The sequence below is a fragment of the Poecilia formosa genome, unplaced genomic scaffold (genome assembly GCF_000485575.1).
Source record: "Poecilia formosa unplaced genomic scaffold, Poecilia_formosa-5.1.2 Scaffold123, whole genome shotgun sequence".
Classification (NCBI taxonomy): domain Eukaryota; kingdom Metazoa; phylum Chordata; class Actinopteri; order Cyprinodontiformes; family Poeciliidae; genus Poecilia; species Poecilia formosa.
The window spans coordinates 1,336,901-1,359,534 of record NW_006800062.1 but is presented as its reverse complement, the minus strand read 5'-3'; the positions used below and the strand labels follow the sequence as shown (position 1 = coordinate 1,359,534).

General features: G+C 39.2%; 1 protein-coding gene and 2 long non-coding RNA genes across 5 annotated transcripts in view; 2 read left to right on the top strand and 1 right to left on the bottom strand.

Annotated features, from left to right (window-relative positions):
- bahd1 (bromo adjacent homology domain containing 1) overlaps nt 1-22,634 on the bottom strand; it is a 28,275-nt gene that overhangs the window by 4,275 nt on the left and 1,366 nt on the right. Inside the window, exons 1-2 of one of the 3 annotated variants that reach the window (XM_016675948.1) lie at nt 22,121-22,209; nt 2,936-4,507 (exon numbers count right to left, since the gene is read on the bottom strand). In XM_016675948.1, the coding sequence (XP_016531434.1) occupies nt 2,936-4,427 (1,492 nt within the window). In that variant the 5' untranslated portion in view covers nt 4,428-4,507; nt 22,121-22,209. Of the gene's footprint in view, nt 1-2,935; nt 4,508-9,327; nt 9,725-22,120; nt 22,210-22,634 lie in introns of those variants that run through there. The other 2 variants (XM_007561142.2, XM_007561141.2) reach the window with 2 other exon arrangements.
- Nucleotides 2,191-21,447, top strand: LOC107837219 (uncharacterized). The gene is made up of 3 exons (XR_001663228.1): nt 2,191-2,202; nt 19,532-19,537; nt 20,635-21,447. It is a non-coding gene; the product is annotated as an uncharacterized LOC107837219 (long non-coding RNA).
- Nucleotides 8,495-9,104, top strand: LOC103144249 (uncharacterized). Its single transcript, XR_476901.2, has 2 exons — nt 8,495-8,745; nt 8,841-9,104. It is a non-coding gene; the product is annotated as an uncharacterized LOC103144249 (long non-coding RNA).

The window sequence follows — 22,634 nt, the reverse complement described above, 5'->3', positions numbered from 1 at the left end:
TAAAGAGACACAAACCAAATCTGTAAAACATCTCCCAGAAAAGTTAGAATAAGCGGCGGTAAAGTGACACCGCAGCGTGGGCGGACCGCCGGCTACTTCCACAGCAGACGTGTCAGAATATGAAAAGAAAAGGAATTACTAATGACATTTAAATAATATCTCCTTTTCCATTTCTGTGCCCCAGTGTGACAGCAAGCCAACAGACTCGACAGCGTGAAAATTTGCTGCATAAAGCTCAGGCATCATTACCTTTATTATTGCTCACACCTGTTCTTTCCAGTGTTTAAGCGTCTCATGAGAACAGGGCCAGAGATTTCCACTGAGATTAAAGTCGGGCCCTGCGGTAGACGACAGCGCGAGCGTTCACACACCGAGCCGCAGAAAGTGACAAACGACTTCAGTGTTCAGAGGAAATAAGCCTGTTTTTTTTTTGTTTTTTTGTTATTTTAAATGGAGGTCACATTCAGGTGCTTTAACACACAAACGTTCATGTACACATCCACTGTTTCTGTTCTGACTAATTTCTCGACTTGAGCTCATTCAGTCGGCTCACCAGGTTTCGGTTCAGTCTGCAGCCGCATGCATTCAATCTGAGACAAAAGAGGTCCTGCCCTGTTTCTGATTTTTTACTTTTTTCTCTCTCACCAACTTCCCATTTGACTGACATTCTATGAAGGGTCAGATAAGGCAGCTATTCTTGGCGCACTGCACCGCTTTGGCTGCCCAAACAGGAAATGCATTCAAAGTAACCTTGCAATTAAAACATGCAACATAAAAGTACAATCCAACTGCGATGGGAATGTTTTCTAAATGACTACTGGCTCACTTTTAAGAGCTTTTAAAGCACTTACACTGACTTTATCGCCTGATTTTTTATCAATTATAAATAACCAGTGCAGTTTAAGTTGTCAAAGGTGGAATAACTGCACCGAATTAAAGAGATAAAAACGCACAAAAGCATCATGACATGAGCTGCAGCACCTTTCTACCTCAGAGTTCAGTTTCACACATTTACATTTGCCACCATGAATCATAATGTTCAACCACAACCAAGGTGCTTAAAAAACATTGTAAACAGAATATTTCAGAGGCAGATAAGGAATGAGGGAGTGAGGAGTTTAATTTGTAAAAATGAAATTAGTTTATCCACTCCTAACAATCTGTGGTACACATAATTTGCCTTATATGCAAATTATTAGAAAAAATCTTTTTCTGCAAGCGTAAAACAATAAAACATGAGGAATGTGGGGAGAAGGAATCAAATTATAACTTTAATTTATTTTAAAAATGTGGAATACCGATTGCTCAATTTAGTTATAAACATAAACTACATTAAAATGAGTCACAAGAAATACTGTAAATAATACTGTAAAGTAAAAGTGCATCTTTTTAGTAGGTGTAGATGGATAAATGGTTTTCTTGTAATTGTAAATAGTTTTTCCACCATTAGCACACACTGAGCAGCGCAAACCAGAGATGGATTGGCAGCACTAAGATCCGCCTCCTGGCTCTGATTGGTTGTTGCAGACAGCAGCAGCAGCAGCAGTGGGGGGAGGATCTCTGACTCATATTCGGTCACGACATGAAGACAGTTTTAATAAGTATGGGAAAAACCCCATATTTTTGTAAAAGTTACATGAACAGAAACCAGATTAAATCATATTAGGGAAATGTATGTTTGGGGAAATAGGAAACATTGCAGAGTGACGTCTAAGTCTGTCACAATAAATTTTGCTGGACGATAAAGTTATTGTGATAAACAATAATATTGTAATATTGATTCAACTGGTTCGAATCGTCCTTAAAGAGCAGGCATTTCTTTAAGTTGGTAATTTTTCTTCCAAGCGGACATAAGTCACATGTGGTGTTCCCCAAGGCTCAGTCCCTGGACCCCTCTTGTTCAATATCTATTTGATCCCACTGCCTCAGGTCATAACAGGAAATAAGATCAGCTACCATAACTATGAAGATGATACACAGCTCTACATCACGATGTCACCAGGTGACCTTTGAACCCATCCAATCACTGAACAGATGCTTAGAACAGATAAATGGGTGGATGGGCCAAAACTTTCTCCAGCTGAACAGAAACAAAACTGAAGTTATTATCTTTGGACCTAAAGAGGAGCGAACTAGAATCAATGCACAGCTTCAGTTATTACAACTAAAAACCAGCGATCAGCCCGAAACCTGGGAGTAGTGGTGGACTCTGACCTGAACCTTCAGAGCCACATTAAGACAGTCACAAAGTCGGCCTTCTATCACCTGAAGAACATCTCCAGGATTAGAGGACTAATGTCTCACCGTGATCTAGAGAAACTCATCCATGCGTTTATCTTTAGCCGCATTGATTACTGCAACAGCGTCTTCACAGGTCTGACTAATAAATCAATCAAACAGCTGCAGCTGATCCAGAAGCTGCTGCTGCTCTCACGAAAAAAACCAAGAAAAAACACAAAACAACACCAGTAAAAAACCCACAACACCGCCCCCCAGCACAGAAAAGAAAAGACAAAAAAATACTAGTGTAAAAATAAAAAAAACGCAAAAACATAAACAGCTGCCATAGCAACAGCAAACACCCAGAACCCCCACAGCTTCAGGTTCTGCTCCGCATCCCCAGAACCAGAACCAAAACAAAACAAGCAAAAACAACATTCAACGCACAACCAACACAAAACAAAAACAAACAAAAAGAAAAAACAAAAAAAACACAAACACCCAGTAAATCCAAACCAAAACCAAAACCCTCAGAGTCACAGTTGAAACAAAAAAAAAAAAGAAAAAAACAAAAGGTAAAATTTAAAATTGTAACTATGACTTTGTATTTTTATGATGTAAAGCAGCTTTAACTGCCTTGTTGCTGAAATGTGCTCTACAAACAAAACGTTAGCGATTTTGATAATGCATTATTGACATCCTGATGTCTGCCTACCTCTTTTGATGCCTTGGTTGCATTTGGCGCAGTCTTTGGGGGTGTAAGGGCACCCCCCTCTGGTGATGGCAGGAATCACACTGGGATAGGAGAAGCCGTTGATTCTGCAGGGCTCTCCGTAGCACGCCTCCACGGAAGTGCAGCAGTAAACTGGATGTCTGATCCCTGAGGGTTGTGGGCCGGCGCTGGGGTGCAGCTTCGGCCTCTTGCTGCTCCTCGGGCACAAAGCCATCGGCGACGGCGGGCCGTCCGGATGGGTGAAGTGGACGTAGTAGCCCGGGAAGCAAGTGTACGTGTGCGGGCTGATGGTAATGGCGGCGGGGTGGGCGACAGAATGGGGCGACTGGAGGTGGTGGTGGTGGTGGTGATGATGGTGATGGTGGTGGTGGTGGTGGTGGAACACGTCGGACATTGAGCCGTCCTCCGGCTCCTGAAAGGTCTTGTCCTCCAGGAAGAGGGCCAGTCTGTGACAGTACTCCACACATCTCTCTTGGGAGCAGCAGAAGCAGGAAGTGACTTCTGCCTCCATCTGCTCCTCTTTGATTGTTTTTAAGGGGAATCCCAGCGACGAGCCGCGCTGGAAGCCGTGCCCCGCCGCGGCGCCCGGTTGACACAGACCGCAGCAGCAGCTCATTTTGGACTGAGCCGGGAACTCTGCGTCCGGTTGTCTGTGCTTCAGCGGCTCTTCTGATTTGGCGTGCGGTCTTCTCGTTTTGGTCTGCGTTGTTCCTCCACAGACAGGGTCAACGTTTGAGCCGCCCTGACCGGTCTTCTTCTGCCGTTTGGTTTTGTACTGGGAACCGGTGAGTTTGAGCAGCGTGGCGGCGGTGAGGCCTGCTTGACGTCGTGGCGTCGGTGCTAACAAACTCAACCAGTCGATGCTCTCCGCCTGATCCTTCTGTTTTTTGGCTCTTTTCCCTCCTCCAGAAACATTTTTGGCTTTTGGATCCCCGTCTGCGTTTTCGCCTGACGGCTGAGATTTCTTTGTGAGGTTGGCCATCATGGAGCCGTCTCTGTAGAGCAGCAAACTGTTGACGGCCTCGGCGTTCAGGGAGGCCATTCTCCGCCTGCGAGGCTCGACAACCGGGGAACCTAGCATGAGTAAGGCGTCCTCTTGGTTGGTTTTTGGTTCTGGAGTTTGCTGATTGGCGGTGGAAGTTGACACAAGTCCAGATTTTGTCGATCTTGAAACGGAGAGCTTTTTCTTTTTGACTTTGACGCTCTTTTGCAGATTATATTTTGCATTCTTTTCCTTGTTGACTGGTTTCTCATCCAGACGGGTCAGCAGAACGCAACAGGAGAAGGAATCTCCTTTACCAAATCCTCCAGTCGTCTTCCCGTGATAAAAACCTCTTACGTCCCTCTTTCGTTTTTCAATAATCTCATTCTTTCCCACATTTCCCTTCTGTTTGAGTTCCCCTTTCTTATGGCAAGCATTCTTCTTCTGCAGTTTCCCGCGCTGCAGCGGCTGGCTCTGTTGAGCTTTCACCATGATCTCAGCATCAGCAGCAGATGTGCCGAAATCTCGTCATCCACAGGTTGTGCAGCAGATGGTTTCAGGTCGGCATTAATCTGTGGAGCGACACAGCACACGTTCAACCGAGAGCAATCAGTCACATGAAGTGAGCCTTTCCAGTTAGAGTAGAACATTAAATTACCAAAATGCCATCAGAATTATAAAAACATGTAAAACAGAAAATTTAGTACAACTAGCTTCTTCCAGGTTGTGTGTGATGGATGGATGGAAAACAAGACAGACAAATAGAAAAATGGATGGATTAAAAATATGTGCAGGAGAAAAAAGGATGGAAAAATAGAAGATGGATGGATAGATGGACTAAAAAAGGACAGATGGAGGAAAATATAAGAGGACAAAGGGATGATGGATGAGTAAATAAGGAAAAGAGAGGACAAATGAATAAAAAAACAATGGATGGATGGATGGATGTTTCAGAAAGTGGGATTTGAGATAAAATCTGGAAAAATAGTTTCCATGTTTTTTTTTTCTGTCCTTAATCATCCACAGAAAAAAATCTTAAATCAAATTCCATATTTTTCCAAAAAATGAAATTATCGGTAATCTGAATCATCCTGATGTTCAAATTAAAAACATTCAGCCTCTCAGTGTTTCATCAAAGGCGAAGGGTTTAATGTTCACACATAAACATGTTTAATCAGACTCTTTTCATCACAGATTTGTGGATCATTTATCTCGAATTCAGCAGATTTTTAGATGATTCTCTGCCATTTTGGAACTTGACAGCAAATCTGCACCATTGGAAGCAAAAACAAGCCAGAAGCTCATTTCTACAAAAACTGGTGGCAGAAACGCTCGTCAGCGCAGCGGCCGCCTCGGTTTCCATGTCAACAAGCTGCTGTGGCGCACATCAAACCGTCTCTGGCAACTCCAGAGGAGAAAGCGCTCCACCAAGCTCTTGATGCAATTCACTCATCTATCTGAGATCACAAAGGAACCTAACGTGCCAACCCGAAGGCCTTCGCAGCTCCTGATGTCTCAGCTGTTGCTGACTTTTCTGTGTGGCAGCAGCAGGAGGAGACAAATCGCTCTTCCTGCCGCGGAGCAACACAATTATCCTGCTTGACCTCCGAGAAGTCAGTCAACATGCTCATCTTTTAATATGAAGAGGCTCTTTTGCTGGAAAAGCACCAAAATTTCACAATAATGCTTTAGATTCAAGATGGAGAAAACTTAAAGGTGATCTGGTTCCTTGAACAGGTTATGATCAGTCTGTGAGAGGAACAGAACTTCAGTTCTTAAAGCTACAGGCACTTCATTATGCCTGCAGTTGTACGGAAGATGATTACTGCCACCGATAAAAGGAATTTGGATTTTTGTCTTAGAGGAAAAAAAAGAGAAAATTATTTTAAAAAAGTCAGAATCCTTATAGTCAGAATTCTGAGAAAAACTCAAAATTATGTGGAAAAAGAAATTTGTAGAAAAAAGTCAAAATTCTGAAAAATGAGTTCTGAGAAAAAAGTCAGAATCCTTAAAGTCAGAATTCTGCCAAAAAAAACATTCTGAGAAAAATAATTTTGACAAAAAAGTGAAAATTCTGAGAAAATAAGTTAAAATCCTGAGACAAAAATAATTCTTAGAATAATGTGAGAATTATGAAAAAAGTCAAAACTCAAAGAATTTTGAGAAAGAAAAAAGTCATCATTTATTTATTTTTTCAGTGGCCCTAATCCACTTTCATTAATCTGATCTCTTTCAGAATGAGCAGTTTTAGGGTCTCTTGTCACTTTAAATCCAAATAGGCAGCTTTACACTCGCACATGAAAATGTACGTCTTTGAAAAGCAGAAGTGGAGCCTTCTGCACAACCAACAAGAGTGCAGCGGTTTGTTTCTGGATGGCAAGTCGACAGCAAAACACCTGTTGTTACAGCAGTGCATACAGCGGTAAAACCTGCTGACCAAACTTGCTGGAGCTCTACTTGGGTTGCTAGGTAACGCAGTTGGGCTTGGCTGGGGTTACTAGGCAACACCGTAATGCCCATGGAATGTGACTTAGCAATTTGGAGATTTTTGATACAGCTCATTTTCCAGACACCAAAAAACATTCATTTATTGCTGAAAAACTTTTGGGTGTTTCTTTTAAGCACTTCGGCTGTTTTTAGAAGCAGCAGAGACTCAAATGGACGTACAAAAACGTGCAAAAAGTGGATTTTGCTTAAGTTGCTGTTGTCATTGTCGACTTTTTCTGCTTTATCACTTCAGTGTTTACCTTCAGCACTTAAGCCTTTCCGTATTTGCAGCGGAGCATGCCCCATAAAAATGGATAATGTCAGGTTATTGCTGAAAACCTGTTGCTGTGACGCATAAAAACACATCTGACAGCCAGCGAGCGAATTCAAGTGTCACACCACTTCATTTACCGACCAACTAAGCAGCAAATTGCTGTATTTTTATGATGACAGCTTGCAGTCAGGCGACACTAAATGAAGGGTTTGAAAACCAAAAATGAGCATAGGCTTTGCCCTGAGAGTTTTTAAGATTACAGAACAGACAGCAGATATTTTCTCTCCCTCACAGTGGAAAATGCTGAGACTTTCTCACTTGAAAGCAGCGGCCTGTTTCAATAAACATTCCCGATCACACACAGAGACACACATGTAAACAAACGCAAACCCGTTTTAACTGCCTGTGGTGGACATTTCCAAACAATCTCACTGGCCCGTCTTCAGCCCTTACTGCCGAATAACTCGGTGAACCATGAAACACAATCTATGAGGGCGAAATTTAATTTCCACATAATAAGCACACAGAAGGAGCCTCGCATTGAGTTTCTGTCTGCGGATATCAAATCAAGTTGCTCCATTTGAATAGGACAAGCGTGCAGCTGAAGGACAGGAGCTCAGGGAGAGACCAACCAGAAACAGCAACTACAGATTTTTAATTTCTACAAATTCCACATTCAGATTTTGGGATATTTGCTTTTGTTTTATGCATATAAAAGAAAATATATTGCACAACAGTAAAACCTGCAGCTTTTTTGCACTAAACCACACTCCATAACATTAACCACTAGTGGTGTGGTTAATTAATTAGCCTGTCAAAATTAGCAAAAAGTCAGTTAATTGCATGATAAATTAAAACAAGCTCAAGAATTTCCATTTTCATGATTTATTGTTTTTCTCTTTCCCTTCTCTTTCTACCAAAAACTGGAGACTTAATAATTTATTTTATTTGTTGTTTTTTTATATTTAAAATGTCTTTCAGTAGCAGTGTTTAATGTTCATTAAAGTTTGAACTTTATTAATCCTGAAAATGTTCTTCAGGTGAGAGAAAGCTGACTTTGTAACTGTCTTTATGTGGCTCTGAAGGTTCAAGTCCATCATGATCAATGATGGACTTGAACCTTCAGAGCCACATTTCTAGTTGTACTTTCTAGTTAAGTTCTGTTTTATTGGTGCATATTTGTTTAAGGAATCTAATTTAATTTATTAATATTGCAGCAGTTGACAACAAATGAATCCAGCTGAACAGAAACTAAACCTAAAGAGGAACGATCACACACCGGCATATTAGGGCAATTGTAAATAGAAAAAAAAGTAAAAAGGAGGAGTAAATTTCAGCCAAAAAAATTTAAAGTTTGAGATTTGAAAGATTTCCTAGAAAAGCTAAAAAAAATGTTATTAATCTCAAATATTTTCTAAAAAAAAAAAAAAAAAAAAAGTATATTTCTGGGTTTGAAAACTCAAAAATTTACTAGAAAAAAAATCTGAAATTTCCCAGAAAGAAAAACTTGGGAATTTTTTCAGTTTGAAAAGTCAAAGAAATTTCACTTCTGAAATTCAGAAATGTTCCAGCTTTTTCGGATTCTCAAATTCCTTCGTTCTTCTATTCAATGTTTCAAGTTTTTTTGCTAGAAATTTTTCAACTTTTCAAACACAGAAATCTCTTTGTTTTTCTAGGAAATTTCTGAGATTAATCTAAAAATTTCTGAACATTTTCTTGCAAATTTTCCTCTTTTCAAACTGAGAAATTTTTTTATTTTTCCAGAAAATTTATGACGTTAATCTCAAAATTTCTTAATTTCCTTGGCAGAAATCTCCTCCTTTCTTTTCTCATCTAATGGTCCTAATACACCTTTGTCAGTAGAGTCAGCACAAAGCTTCAGTTATTTAAAAAATTATATTTACATGCATTTTTTTTAAATTTAGCATCACATTTTAACCATTTGTAACAAATGGGTTCTCTTATTAAGGACGGAAAGCAAATTGCAACCGCTAAATGCTCATGATTGAGCTCTTCCTTGGGTGATTAACCCTCAAGCTGAGAGCAACTGTAAGTAAATAAAGCCCCAATGACAGATGAATTAGGTGGCGCTCGGTCTCTCTCCTGTTGATGGCGTATTAAACTGGCTGTAGCTTCATCTCCAGGAGGAAGAGGATGGAAGGGAGGACATGGTGTAGAGCTGTTACCATGAGAGCAGAAAGCCCCGAGGCTGGAGCTCTCCTGCAGGAATCCGAGCCGATATCTCCACTTTTCTGGAGCGGATCAGCAGTTCAGCAACACCAACCGCCATCCTCCACGCTCCAGCCAGTCACAAACACACCCACATCCACGCAGGAATCCGAATCACACCGAGCAAAACGTTTAAATCACAAGCTTGAGACCATAAAGAAATAAAGAGACTCGCCTCGGAAGAGCGTGTAGTTTTCAATCTGACAGCATGCAGGACGTTACAGGAGAAGTATCAGAAAAGCAGAAAGGGGGGTAAAACACCCGAAACATCTCGGTTCCGACGGACTTGACGGAGTAAACCGCTCGGTACTAGCGGAACCAACAGCAGCAGCTCGGATTACAGCAGAGTTGTTGCAGCAGACCGCGATCATCTCCAGCTGGGACTGAATTCAAGCCGATTACCTCCTCCGTCCCGCCGGGTGACCCAGCCCGTCTTCAGTTCCGAACCTCGGCTCGGACCCGGAGCGAGGCGGACGGCAATCCACGGAGCGAGCAGCCCGCAGCAGCTGCAGACATGGTGCACGGATCGGCGGAGCGGTGACCTACTTCCGAAGCGGCATGCTGGAGATAATATTCATGCGCTGTTTGCGTTCACATGCGTGCGCCGGGACATCCCTCCAAACCCCGCGTACGGGTCCCTCTGGACCGAGCCGTCACCCACGGATTTCACTCTCAGCAGCACATTTTCAGAGAGTGAGTTTGCTGATCTGCTGGAATGGGTCTATTTTAAGCCAGCAGTCAGCAAACTTTCTGCTGGGAAGCGATCACATGAGAAACAAGAAGTGAAAATTGAGAAAATAAATTATTTAAACTGAAGCACAAAAAAAAATCAAAAGTTTTTCGAGCTTCCATTGCAGTTTTATTTCGAAACACTTTCAGCCTTATAGTAGTCACGTGATCAACAGCTGGACGTTACTACTGGCGAAAACGCAAAAGAAGACAACAGGAAGTAGTAGGAGGAAAACAGATCGTTTTCTTATGGGTTTTTCTTCAGACAGTTTATAAAATGTTGTGTGGAAACTGTAATCGCTGACTACAATTTCCCAAGTATAAGTGTTTTGAATACACCTGAATAAAATCCTAGTGTCTTCTCTGATGGCTGATAGATGATGAGCATTAGTATCTATGAACAAGTTTATTCACATGGAATTTCATTTAATTTCTTATTTAGCAAAAACGTTGCAGTTGCAAAATTGTGTTTTTTCTACATTTGCAGGATAGAAACAAAGATTTGTGCACATTTGTAATGGAAAATGTTTCTGTTTGTCCCTACAGCAACAATAAAATATATGAAAAAACAAACAAACAAAAAAACAAGTAAAACAGCAGAAACACAGTTCTCAGATTAAATATTATACCTTCATACATGTCCAGGGCCAGCCCTAGCCTTTTCTGGACCCTGAGCAGATTTTCATTTGGGCCCCTCCACACCATCAAGTCACCACCATTTGCTTCATCATTGCTGCTATCATTACCATCATTTGTAATTAGCTTCCATTTTATCTGTGTTATTGTGGATATGGATTTTAACCTCACAGCAGGTGCAGAAAACTAAAATTATTTGGATTTTAAAATGCAGAGTGGTATTTAAGTGCCATATTATTTTAACTATTTGAAAGTAAGACAAACATTGAATTTACAATACACAAGTTAACGAGCCTAACATCTTAGTTATACTATATCTTATATTTATGAAAGATAAAAATAAAAAAGTTGAAAACTGAGATGCATTGAACTGCTTTCTGTCTTCTTTAGGAGCTTGTCAATTTCAGGGATGAGAAACCGTTAAAAACTTAAAGAAAACTCTTATTTGCGGGCGGATTTTGCATTCAGCTTGTCGAAAACGACATTTTGTTAACAGCAGTAAGACATCCACACCCAGGCCTGGCACTAGCAGCATCCTGCCATTTCCCTCACGTTCGGTGGAGAAACAACAGATGTTGCAAAAACTGACTTAGCAACGCAGAAAGTGCCAACTCTGCACACAGGAGCTCTTCAATGAACGTTTTCCTGCCTAAACTTAGGCAGTAAGGAGCTTGTAAAGTTCAAACCGCGCCGCGTGTGCAGCTGCTCCTCGGCTGATTATAGGTGCTGCTCCTGAAGCTTCCCCGGTTAATTAGCAGCTGTTTATTTGCTCCTAACGAGCATTACTAATTAGCAGCTTTGTTTCCTTCATTCCTGCCAACAACCTCATCTCTGTCTACTTCACTAGTAGTGAGATAAATATATGTAGAGACAATCACTAATAATCTCATGTCGCTGACAGCAGAACATGGAGAGATGTGTCCCTTTGGATTAGGCTCATTTACTGCATCCTCTGCTCCTAATGACGCATTTAGTCCAATTATTCTTCTATTTTCTGATATTTTTCCACAAAACATATAAAACCCAGTGCTATTGAGGAACATAGCGTTGATAAAACTCTCAGCTCATTGACTCACTCAAGCTGTTTAAATAGTTTCACCACTTAAAGGTCACTTTTTTCCACTTAAAACACACTGATGTAGTCAGTGGCGCCATGTTGGCGTGCCATCAGAATTGAGCTTAATTGGTGTAAACGCTGATTGCCCTTATCAATATGAGCTTTACGATGTGTAATTAACAGCAGTAAAGGAGCCGAGTGTGTTGAGTTAATGAGGCGTGAACGCTGGGGGAGCGAGAGGAAAGGACAGGCTGCCGAGGGCTGACCTGCGCTGCAACAAACACACGGCCACACGCTACTGGAAGCTGCAGGAAGCTGCAGAACTATACAGGAATGTGCAGGAAGCTGCTGAAAGCTTTAGAAAGCTGCATGAAGCTACGGGAAGCTGTAGAAAGTTGTAGAAAGCTGCAGGAATCTGCTGAAAGCTTCTAAAAGGGAGCTGTTGAAAGCTGCAGAAAGTTGTAAAAATATGTAGAAAGCTGTTGAAAGCTGTAAAAATATGTAGAAAGCTGCAAAAATATGTAGAAAGCTGTTGAAAGCTGTAGAAAGTCATAAAGAGCTGGAGGAAGCTGCAGAAAAGTTTTAGAAAACAACAAGAAGCTGATCTTCCTGCTGGCTGTAGCTCACAATAATGATGCGAACGATCTGCTCAGGATCAGAAAGTTCAAATGGAAACTGACTTTAGCTGAGAGTTTAACATTTTCAATGGATTGGTGGATAGGTGGTTTAAAAGAAGAAGATGGATGGGTGAAAAAAGAGGAGCGATAGAAGAACAGATGTATAAATAGATCATGAAATGCTGCAAAGGACTGGAAATGTGGAAACTCCTACAAAACTTTACTGGTTTCCAACGTTCCCATTAAAGAGACCAGATAGTTTTCTAGCAGCTCTTATTTCAGAGGAACGACTCTGAAATAAAAAGAGTAAAAGAAGTAAAACTGATCCCAGATCTGACCTTTATTTCTGGAAATAACATTTTCCTTTTGAGCGCTGTCTATTTGTTTTCAAGGCTGTGACTTTGTTCAGGTGAATTTCCTCTGATTATGAGCTAAACTCCACAGAGACTCCCCACCTAAAGAAAACACCGATGAAACTGCGTTTTGTAATAACTGACATCAGATATCTCCAAAATGTCCTGCATTTATCTTCTGTTTGTATCTGACAAGTCCTTTCCCCCAGAAACTCTGATGTGAGGAGATGTTTACTGACGATGATGAATTTTGTATTTCGGAGGTGGAGAGATAACATCAGACAGAGAGAAATAACGGCAGGTTATTTTATTGATCTTCCTCTCGGCTCATTGCTGCCTGAGAAGTCAGCACTTCGGTTCTTTCAGTCCAAACAACTTCAGGTCCCAACAGATCAAAACCAGGGAAAGAATAAAAACATAAGTAAATACATGCATAGTTTGGGACTTTTTTAGCTGAATAGGACGTTTTAAATATGCGGTGTCAATGCTTTATTAGAAAAATAATAGCTGATTGGAGATATGAATGAAAATTCAGACTTTTTTGGTAAATTTGATCAGATTTTAAATGAAAAACCTGATCTCCATGTACTTTTGACTTCTCAAACTAAGAATTTTTTGTTTTTTTCTGGAAAATTTCTGAGAGTTTTTTGGCAGAAATTTAATAATTGTTTTTCCAATATGTACAATGGTCCCAATACTTGGATGTACGTTTATAAACCTGTTCCCCCCCTGGCCTGTGGTGGCGCTGCACCAAGAATGACTGAAGAAAATGACATTAAAACCTCTGTAGAAGACATGAGATCAACTTCCTCCTCTACAAAATGTAAACAAAAATGTAGTGGAGTCAAATCAGATTTCTGATTTGTCTTTAGTAAAAGACAAATCAGAAATCCTACAAATGTTTTTTTTAACCATTATAGACAGAAAAAGATAAAAGGAAGAATAAACTGCCACCAAAAAACTCAGAAAACTTTAGATTAATCTCAGAAATTTTCTAGAAAAACATGAAAATGTCATGTTCTAGCAAAATTTAGACTTTTTAAACTAATAAATGTCCTTATTTTTTTTCTCAAAAATTTTTCTGGGATTTTTGGCAGAAATTTACTAACACTAATATGCTGTTTCCCCTCCTGACCTGTGGTGGCGCTGCACTAAGAACCACTTAAGGAAATGACAGAAAAACCCTAGAAGAAGACATTGAACGTAACTTCCTTCTTCACGAAATGTAAACGTCAGATTTTAGGATTTCTAGGTTTTCTCTTGCCAGCGATAGACTGGCACATTTGTTTTGGTTGTTTTTACCCAGAATGCCCTGCGCTGTAGTCCACTTCCTGCTTTTGGAGGGGTCTTACCCGAGGTTTTTAGGCGGACCAGAGTTTAATTTCGCATTCACACCTCCCCAAACGAACCGTACTGTCTAGGAAGATGAACTAGAGTTTGATTAAAACAAACTGAACAGCACCATTAAGACTTTGTGAGGATTTAAAAATCAAACCGTTTTTATTCTGCAGCTGTTCTGCTTGCTGCAGTGTAAAACTAATCTTCAGACAGAAGCCAGCGGGGTTTCAACAAAAGGCCATGAACTCATTTTAAGTCATAAAAGCAGCGTGTTTGTAGGTTGATGAATCATTCAGCAGTAAACAACTTAATCCCATAAAGTCGGGGTGTGAGTCTTTATCGCCTTCAGCTGCATGTCATGAAGCTGCAGTGAACCTGCGTCTTCACATACGTCTCAAGTGACCACTAGTGATGAGATATCATTAACCAGTGACTCGGCCCCCGGCAGCTTATAAAAACTGGATTATCATCCTTTACGCTTTTTACTTAAGTAGAGGGAAAACATGAAATCATAAAGCCAAAAAAACAAAAACAAAACATTACGAGTGCTTTTATATTTGGAGAGGGCCTATATGTTTTATTAGGATCGCACCAATTAAACATTCAAGCATCAGATTGAGGAAATGAGACTGTTCATAAAAGTTTTTAACATAAAAGTTTTTAACATATCCCAAAGGCGCTCCAAAGTATTTCAAGTTAGGTAATGATGGACACAGATTTAAATGCTGTGAGGTTTTTATGAACCACAGCAGCCAAAGAGAAAACAGCCATTAGAAAACACAAAGCCAACGTTTGAGTATTTTTAAAGCTGCTAAATGAGATTTTGGAAGATATATCAGCTACACTTTCACATAAATAAATGTTTACGAGATTACTTAGACACTCCATTAACTTTGTGCTGCCGACCTTATAAAATTAAGTCGATCCATTTTAACTGGGGCTTGCCATAGCAACGCATAGGAGGAAACATGTTAGTCGCTCCACATGATAGTCCTCATGCTAACATTAGCCTTACAACTAAAACAAGTATTTTAGTTAATTTGTTGTGTATTAGCTTCATGTAGCATGCTAAATGCAGTAAGTCAATGTTAACATCCTACTGGTAGTGTCAACATGTTAGTCGCTCTACATGCTTATGATAGCCATCATGCTAACCTTAGTCTTAAAGTTAAAATAAGCATTTTAGTAAATTTTTGTGTATTAGCAACATTTAGCATGCTGAATGGAGTAAGTCAATGTACATCAGCATGCTTGTGATGACCCACGTCCTACTGGTTCTGGTCAACATGCTAGTTTTTGACACAACAGCTAGCATGTTGTGTCAATGTGATAGCATTAGTCTTGTAGTTAAAATAAGCATTTCAGCTAATATTTGAAATGATAGCTAAGTTTGCCATCCTGAATGGAGTAAGTCAATGTTACGCAACATGCTACTGATGACATTTTAGCTAAACTTGGTTAAGATTGCTGCAAATTGCAAGTGCTATTACATTTTGAACAACAGGTTCTCTTTGGAGTTGCACTCAAATAAACTGACAACTTGAATATTCAGATAATATTTCTACATATTTTCTAAATTCAGAAACATTAAGAACTTAATGTTATATTTTTCTGTGTAAAGTGACGTCATCAGAGGCGTATCTGCTACAATGTTAACTAAATCTGAAGTGAAGTTGATTGATTTTAGCAGCTGGTCTGTTCTCTTAACAGATGGTCTGTTGCAGCACATTTTTGCTGAGAAACGTCACAATCAGTTTTTGATCCGGCATCCACCTCCATCTGTTCATTCCTGGTTTAATTACCCGTATGGATGTTAACATCAGGTGTAAACATGTCTCTGTTGGTCTCCACACAGTTTGCTCCTGTATACCGTTTGAAGGTTAATTATACTGTGCTTGTTTAAACGACAAGTAGCATTTAAAAAAGAAACAAATCACATTTACTGCACCAATGTAGAACCAACTCACGATAATACAATGGCATAATAGGGGAAAGAAACAAAGGAGGAGTAAATTTATGGCAACAATCTCAGGAATGTTCTTGAAAATTAGTTAGAAATTAACAAAAATGAGAAATTAATGGCTTAATAAATTAATAAAAAAATAATTTTCTCATTTGAACACTAGCAAGAAAAACAACAGAAATAAATTTTCTAGAAAAAAAAATTGGAAACTTTTGTTTCAAGATCCAGATTTGCTATAAAAACTAAAGTTTTCTAGAAAAAAACAGGACATTTCTGTGTCTGAAAAGTCAAACATTTGCTACAAATTTCTGAGTTCCAAAAGTTGCATTTGCCTTTAATTTTGAAGCTCTGAAATGTTCTTTTTTTTTCCAAAAAAAATTCTGACATTAATCTAAAAATTTCAGGGGGGTTTTTTCAATTAGGTTTTGACTTTTGAATCTCAGAAATTTTTGTGGATAATTTCTGACATCTAAAAATTTCTGAGGTTTTTGATTGAAATTCACTCCTTATTTCTCCTTTTTTTTCTACGATGGCTGTAACAGACCGTTGTATGTTCAGGTGATGATCAACACTAGAGACAGGAGGTCTAATTATCTGCTTCCTGATGCCAGACAACCTCAATAACAACAGAAGATGTAAGAGGAGAAAAGCATCTACATATGATGTCTGAAAGCATCTGAATTCAGGAAAATCTAAGGGAGATTTTCTTTTCCACATTCAGCCTCCTGTTTTTCCTTCAGAGCACGAACCAGAAAAACAGGAAGGATTTGTGAGAAACAGCAACACAGAGGAGGAAAAGATAGAAGATGTAGCTTCTGCTGAACTGAAGGACACCTGGTGAAGGATGTTTCTCCGTCACACTGAAAGCTTCTGTTCCGTCACAGCCAGAAACAACACATAAAACACACACTCTCTCTCTCTCTTGCAGAGCCCCAGTGTGTGTGTGTGTGTGTGTGTGTGTGGGTGTGAGAAGTGAGAAAGACCCCAGCTCTGAACGCGCTGCTGCAGCTGTGGAGCGGCGGACAGCTGACGCCAGTCTGTGGGTCTCCTTGTCTCTCCTACAGAACAAGCCCTGCCTCCTCTCTTCTCCTGTGATTCCACGAACCAGACCTGCAAGTTTCCACAGCTGCGTTGGAAACACAGTGCAGCTTTTCCTGCCCTGATCCACACTGCCTGCCTCCCAGTCTGACCAAATGTTTGGAAAACTTTCTCCGGTATCACAAAAGCTGAAAGTAAAATGTTTGGATGTTTTAGTCTTTACGTTTTCACACCTGATAGTCCGTAGACCGGACCAAAATTGCAACATGTTTCATTTTAAGCTGTTCGTTTTCAAACCGCACTGAATCAAACAAACCAAACGATTGAAAAACATGTTCCCCTCCTCGCCTGCGGGGGCGCTACACCAACAACACAAGAACCTCTGAAGAAGACATGAACGCAACTTCCTGCTTCACAAAACGTTAACATAAATGAGTAGTCAGATTTTAGCGGTTGCAGAATATTTGTTTTATCTTTGATAAAACATCACGAGTTATTTTTCCTGCTAGCGCTAGATTAGCATGTTTGTTTTGGTTGTATTTACCCAGAATGCCCTGCGCTGTAGTTCGCTTCCTGCTTTTGTACCAGAGTTCGCTGTCTCCCTCAAACAAACCAAAATCTAGTTTGTTTTTCTATCCAAATGAATTAGATTTTGATTAAAGTGGAATAAACAGGGCTGGTGTGAATGCAGGCTTAGTTTCATCAAATTTCAAAAAAGACATTCTTAATGTTTTGAGAGATTTAAAAAACGAAAATCAGTTAAAATATGAACTGTCTCAGTCTGTATCAAACGCCTGCAGCCTTAAGGAGTGAATCTGAAATGGCTAGCAGGTAACTCAGAACTCCAGTCATCAACAACCACTTTGTTAAAGCCATAAAAATTATAGGTTACTAAATTATGAAGTGTAGCCACTAAGAGTTACTCACTCTTTTAGTACAATGAATGTATTTGGCTTTATGAGAGTCACAGACAAAGAGGCATGCAAATCCAGCCTGGCGAGATAAACTGGAGCTGCTGCGTCAACATGCGGCCTGATAAAACAAATTACCAAAAAATATATATATATAATAATAACCAGACAGTAAAAATAACAAAAAACAATCATGATGAGTTGTTAGTTTCTGTTGGGGAATTGCTTTAATTAAGTTTATTTCGCAGTAAAAATGGTCACAGGGTGCTGCACGGTCGGCTGCACAAACAGACATGGATACAAATCAAACTTGTCAGTTTATTGTATAACTTTTAATGAGGAAAGATACGGCAGCAGCCAGCAGCGTTAATCATAATGACTGTCAGCCCTCGGTGTAACCGCTGATTTGCAGTGAACTCTTTTCACAAAGTAAGAAGATTAACGTTCATATACTTTATAAGTATTATTAGAAACATGTAAAATGTCATATTATGGCGAAGGTGCGCGTCAGTAACCATGGAAACAGTGCCCCACCGTCATGTAGCCTAGCTTAAAAAAGCCGGCTATCGTCTCGTCTTTTGTACGTTTTGAAGGCTGCTCCGGTGTAAGCGGAACCGCAGTTTATGACGAAGAGATTTAAATCATGTGGTGTGAATTCATGCAAGTCGGTAATTTGATCAAGACATCAGGAGGGAGAAGATATGGGTCGGTTTCTAAGCTAGTTATATCAAGCTTCTGTAAATACCGCCGTCTGTGAGCCTCGACCAAGTGAGTTACACTCAAAGAGAAGTTAGCTTGACTCGGAACAAGTAGAAGCCTTGAATAAACTGACAAAAACAACTTTGGAAAACAATTTCAGTCGTTCTGTTCAACACTCCCGATCCTCACCTCCGACGTCCATCATGATTTAGTGATGTAGTGGCTAACGGTCAATTAAAGAGCACCTCCCAGATTTTTCCTGAAAACTGGACATCTCGTGTCGTCCCTTCCTCTGGGGACAGCTGGGAGGTCATTGTGTGTCTCCTTATCCCTCTGAATGTGTGTGTGGCCACAGAGGAGAGCAGTTCATCAGGAATAATGGGATTATGTCCAGGATTGATAACCTGCTTTATCTCTCATGTGTGGGCGGTGTGTCTCTGTTTAGCAAGCCGCATTCGGTCTGCTGCTCCAAGGAACTGATGGATTCATTGTTATTATGAGCGAAAAGGTCAACTCCAGTGTTTTATTTATACATTTTAAACCTTAAATGGGGGCTTGGGGTCAGGGTTCCCACTGAATGTCATGAAACAATTTAAAAACTGACCACTTTTGACACATTCTGCTAGAATAACAAGATAATATTTACAAATACATTAAAAATAATATACTAGCTGCTTCTTTTCTGAGGCATTCTGAGGCAACTTTTACCATTTTAGATCATTTTCCATTCTGAGGATTAATATTTTTTGAAGGGCAATTTTGTTTACAGAGACATCACAATCCATTTTACTTAGGGTTTCAGTTATTTATTGTTTTTGGTTGTGTTTTATTTTGGGTATTTAAAATAGCTTCAAGTTCCACTGTAGAGATTATGTGCGAAATTGAGAGGGCAAACTTGCATATTCAATATGAATATATAATTTGAAAATGGTCTCAAAACAGCAATATTATCATTCATCACAATCATTTCTTGGGTAATTTATCGTACTCCAATATTTGTTCTTTGAAACTGCTATAAAGCTAGACACAAAACAACTTAACATAATGGCTAGCCCTAACCCTACCCAAAAACCACAGCAAGCATTAAATATCTTTGTACTCAGGATCAGAGTGTTTGCTTCAACACCACAATTAACCAAATGTTGACATGACTGTGAAAAACAGAGTGTTTCTGCTTCATTTTGCTCTCAAAATTATTATATTTACGTTTTCCTGCTTCTCTTCACTGCAAAAATACAAAATCTTACCAAGTATTTTCAGTCTAGTTTAAAGTGCAAATATATCAGTACACCATTACACTGAAATATGATGTGTGTGTTTGTTCATTCATTCTGCTAAATGATGTAATCACAATAAAACTTCTGGTTTGACACCAAAGCAACTCAGAAGCACAGAAGAAGAACAATGACGTCAAACAGCTATTTGTAGTGGCTAACGGTCAAACAGTTTCACGGTGGAAACAGTTATTCAGCAATAGGAACCAACAGTATTGTCACAAGAGCATAAACTCATAAAAATAAAGCACAACTACCAGCAACAACCTTCTGTAGAGAAGATGTGTAGACGGAAGTGGAGAGATCGTGAAGTCAGGCGCTTTAGTGATGCAGATTTCTTACATAATTTAATAATGATAATTTTCAGCCATTGTTTATGTTCAGATTTATCATATCTGGCTTCTTCTGGTGCATAATTATGATCCAATTATGATAAAATGCAGCATGACTGTTCAGATTGCAGATGATATGAAATCTGATTAAGTATGGAGATATGGAAGTACCAAAAATCTGATTTTTTAGCAGGTTTTTCAGCTTAAAAACAGGCTGTACAGAATGAAATGAAAAAGTTAGATATGTGTTAAAAAAGGGAAAAAACTGATTTTGGTCTAATTTGTCTGCTGTATGAACTTAAAGGAGAGTGCATAAAAATTTCATCCATCATTATGCTGAAGAGACTAAAGTAATTGGTTTTGCTCCAAAAATAAAGGTTAAAGAGCCTCAATTAGCCTCAATAAGGCTAAAAGTAGGAGTGTGCAAGAAACAACACTGTGGTTATGAGCTCAGATCTAAAAGAATAAATGGTTTCCTTTTGAAACAGGATAAAAAGAATCAATTGGGCTCATCCCAGAGGCCTGACCAACACCAGTGGGTCAGATCAGGTCACAAATCGCTGCACTGGCTTCTTGTTTGATCAAAATATATATAGATATTTCACATTTGAGAGTTTTAACCAAACATTTATCATTAATAAAACTTAGTTTCTATGGTTTTCAGTCCTGAAACCCAAGATCTTCAGAAAGTGTTGGCTCCTCCAAATAAAGACAAAAAAAACAATACTGTTTAGCTTTCCAACAATATTTCTGGTCAAAAAGTGTTCAAAAGACCCTTATATATAGTTTAAGTTTGGTGTTGAGTATTACTCTTTGTATTATGTGTTTTCTGTTCAGCGTTACTTTTGTCCCTTAAGGGATACCGTAGTTAGGGCAGTGATGACGTCAACACCTTGCCGTAGCCAACGTTGCTGGTATCTGGTGGGGAAGTTTGGGTAACCGAGCCGCTGTGCTAACACGTGGGAAAGACCACAAGATATGTGTTCTCCTTAAGAGTATGCGTCATTGATGAGTAAGTTGCAATATTTGAGTGTTTACTGCAGCTAAATGAGTGATTTGAAGTTTATTTGTTTGCTATTATTTCACCTGTTGCTAAGTCCGAGCTATATGCTACGTGTGTATTGTAGAGCATTGTGTCGCACATGCATATCTATTCTCAGTGGAGCAGAGGCATGGTTATTAGTTAACTGTGGAGTTAACTTGCCTTAGTTTGCTTAGTAATATTGACTTAGAGGTTTCCTTCTTAGTTTATCTAAGGTATAATGGCATGGTGTAATGATAGGACACCTTGAACTTATTTTCTGTATTTTTGTTTATTCTAGGAAACCACACACACACCTTCATGTAGACACATTTATGCCCATCCATGTTCAGTGGATTATCTGTGATACAGTTTGGAATACAGAACAGTTAAAGGATCCTGCCTCGTGTCTTCATTAAACTCCTGCTGCACCTCATCCAAAACTGGTCCTGAGCTGAATCCTGGCCTGAGTGGTGTTCTGGCCGACACTCCAGGTTGAGAGCGGTGACAAACCTGAACAGCGCCCAACAGTCCTTCAACTTTAGAACAAACTAACTTACAAAAAGTCTTCATAAAGCATTGCCACCCAAACAAAACACAATTCAAATCCCAAGCAATTATATGGCCACAAAGCATAAAGACCACAAAAACAACACATGTACAGCTTAGCATCTCTGCTAACTTTACCACTTCAAGCGAAAGGTGGAGGCTAGCTGACCCACAAAAACTGGAAAGCCAAAGAACGGCAGGACAAAAAGTCAAAGTCATACAGCATGTTTTAACTTTGCTGTTTTATGGTTAAGATTCAGTCAGACTCTAAATCGAGATCCATTTCAGCTTTTCCTCTATGACTCTACTGTAGTTTCACAAATGAATAACAAAAAAGCTGCTAGTTTTCATAAAAAAATGAGAGAATTTTAGACATTTTAAGTTTTATTTTTGTGTTTTGCTGAGTAATAAATGGCATAGGTTACCAATAATAAAAATAACAATAGGAAACTTCTGTTGTATGGTCTTATTTGAATTAGAAAAAGAACAAACTAAAACTTAGAATAACAACATAATCATAGATTTTATTAACAGATTTTCCATTAAGTGTTAAAGGCCAAATGCCATAAACAGAGCCAAAATGTTTCCAAATGGCATGTTTTCTTTTGTTCCTCGTAGAAATAGCTAACATATCTGCAGACTACACACATCCTGGACACAAATTGTTCAGATTTTTACCATTGGGTTGGAGCTACAGTGAAAACCAGCATCTACAGAGACAGTTTCTTCCTCCAGGCTGTCCCTTTGATCAACACAATGAACATTACCTACCTGGTCAGATGTTCAACTGGAAAACAAAATAAAAACAGCAAAAAAAATCTAACTTTTGTTTTTTGTTTATAGCTAAAAATACATGCACACATTGGTATCCTTTAATTTAGAAACCAAAGTCACAACCTGAAGCTGAAAAGCGCCGTTTAGGACAGAAATAGTTTAGAAATTAACCAAAACTGCCTGAGATCCAAGGATATAAACCACTAAATAATAAAAACACTGCAAAAACACAAAATCTTACCATATATTTTGGTCTAGTTTCTGCTGCAAAATTCGTAGTACACTTGAAATAAGACAAAACTCATAGCTAAGTGAAATAATCTACCAATAAAACTAGGATTTTTTCATAAATATTAAGGAATTATTGGCTTACAATAAGCTCCTATATTTTACTGGTATGATAGTTTTCTTTTATTTG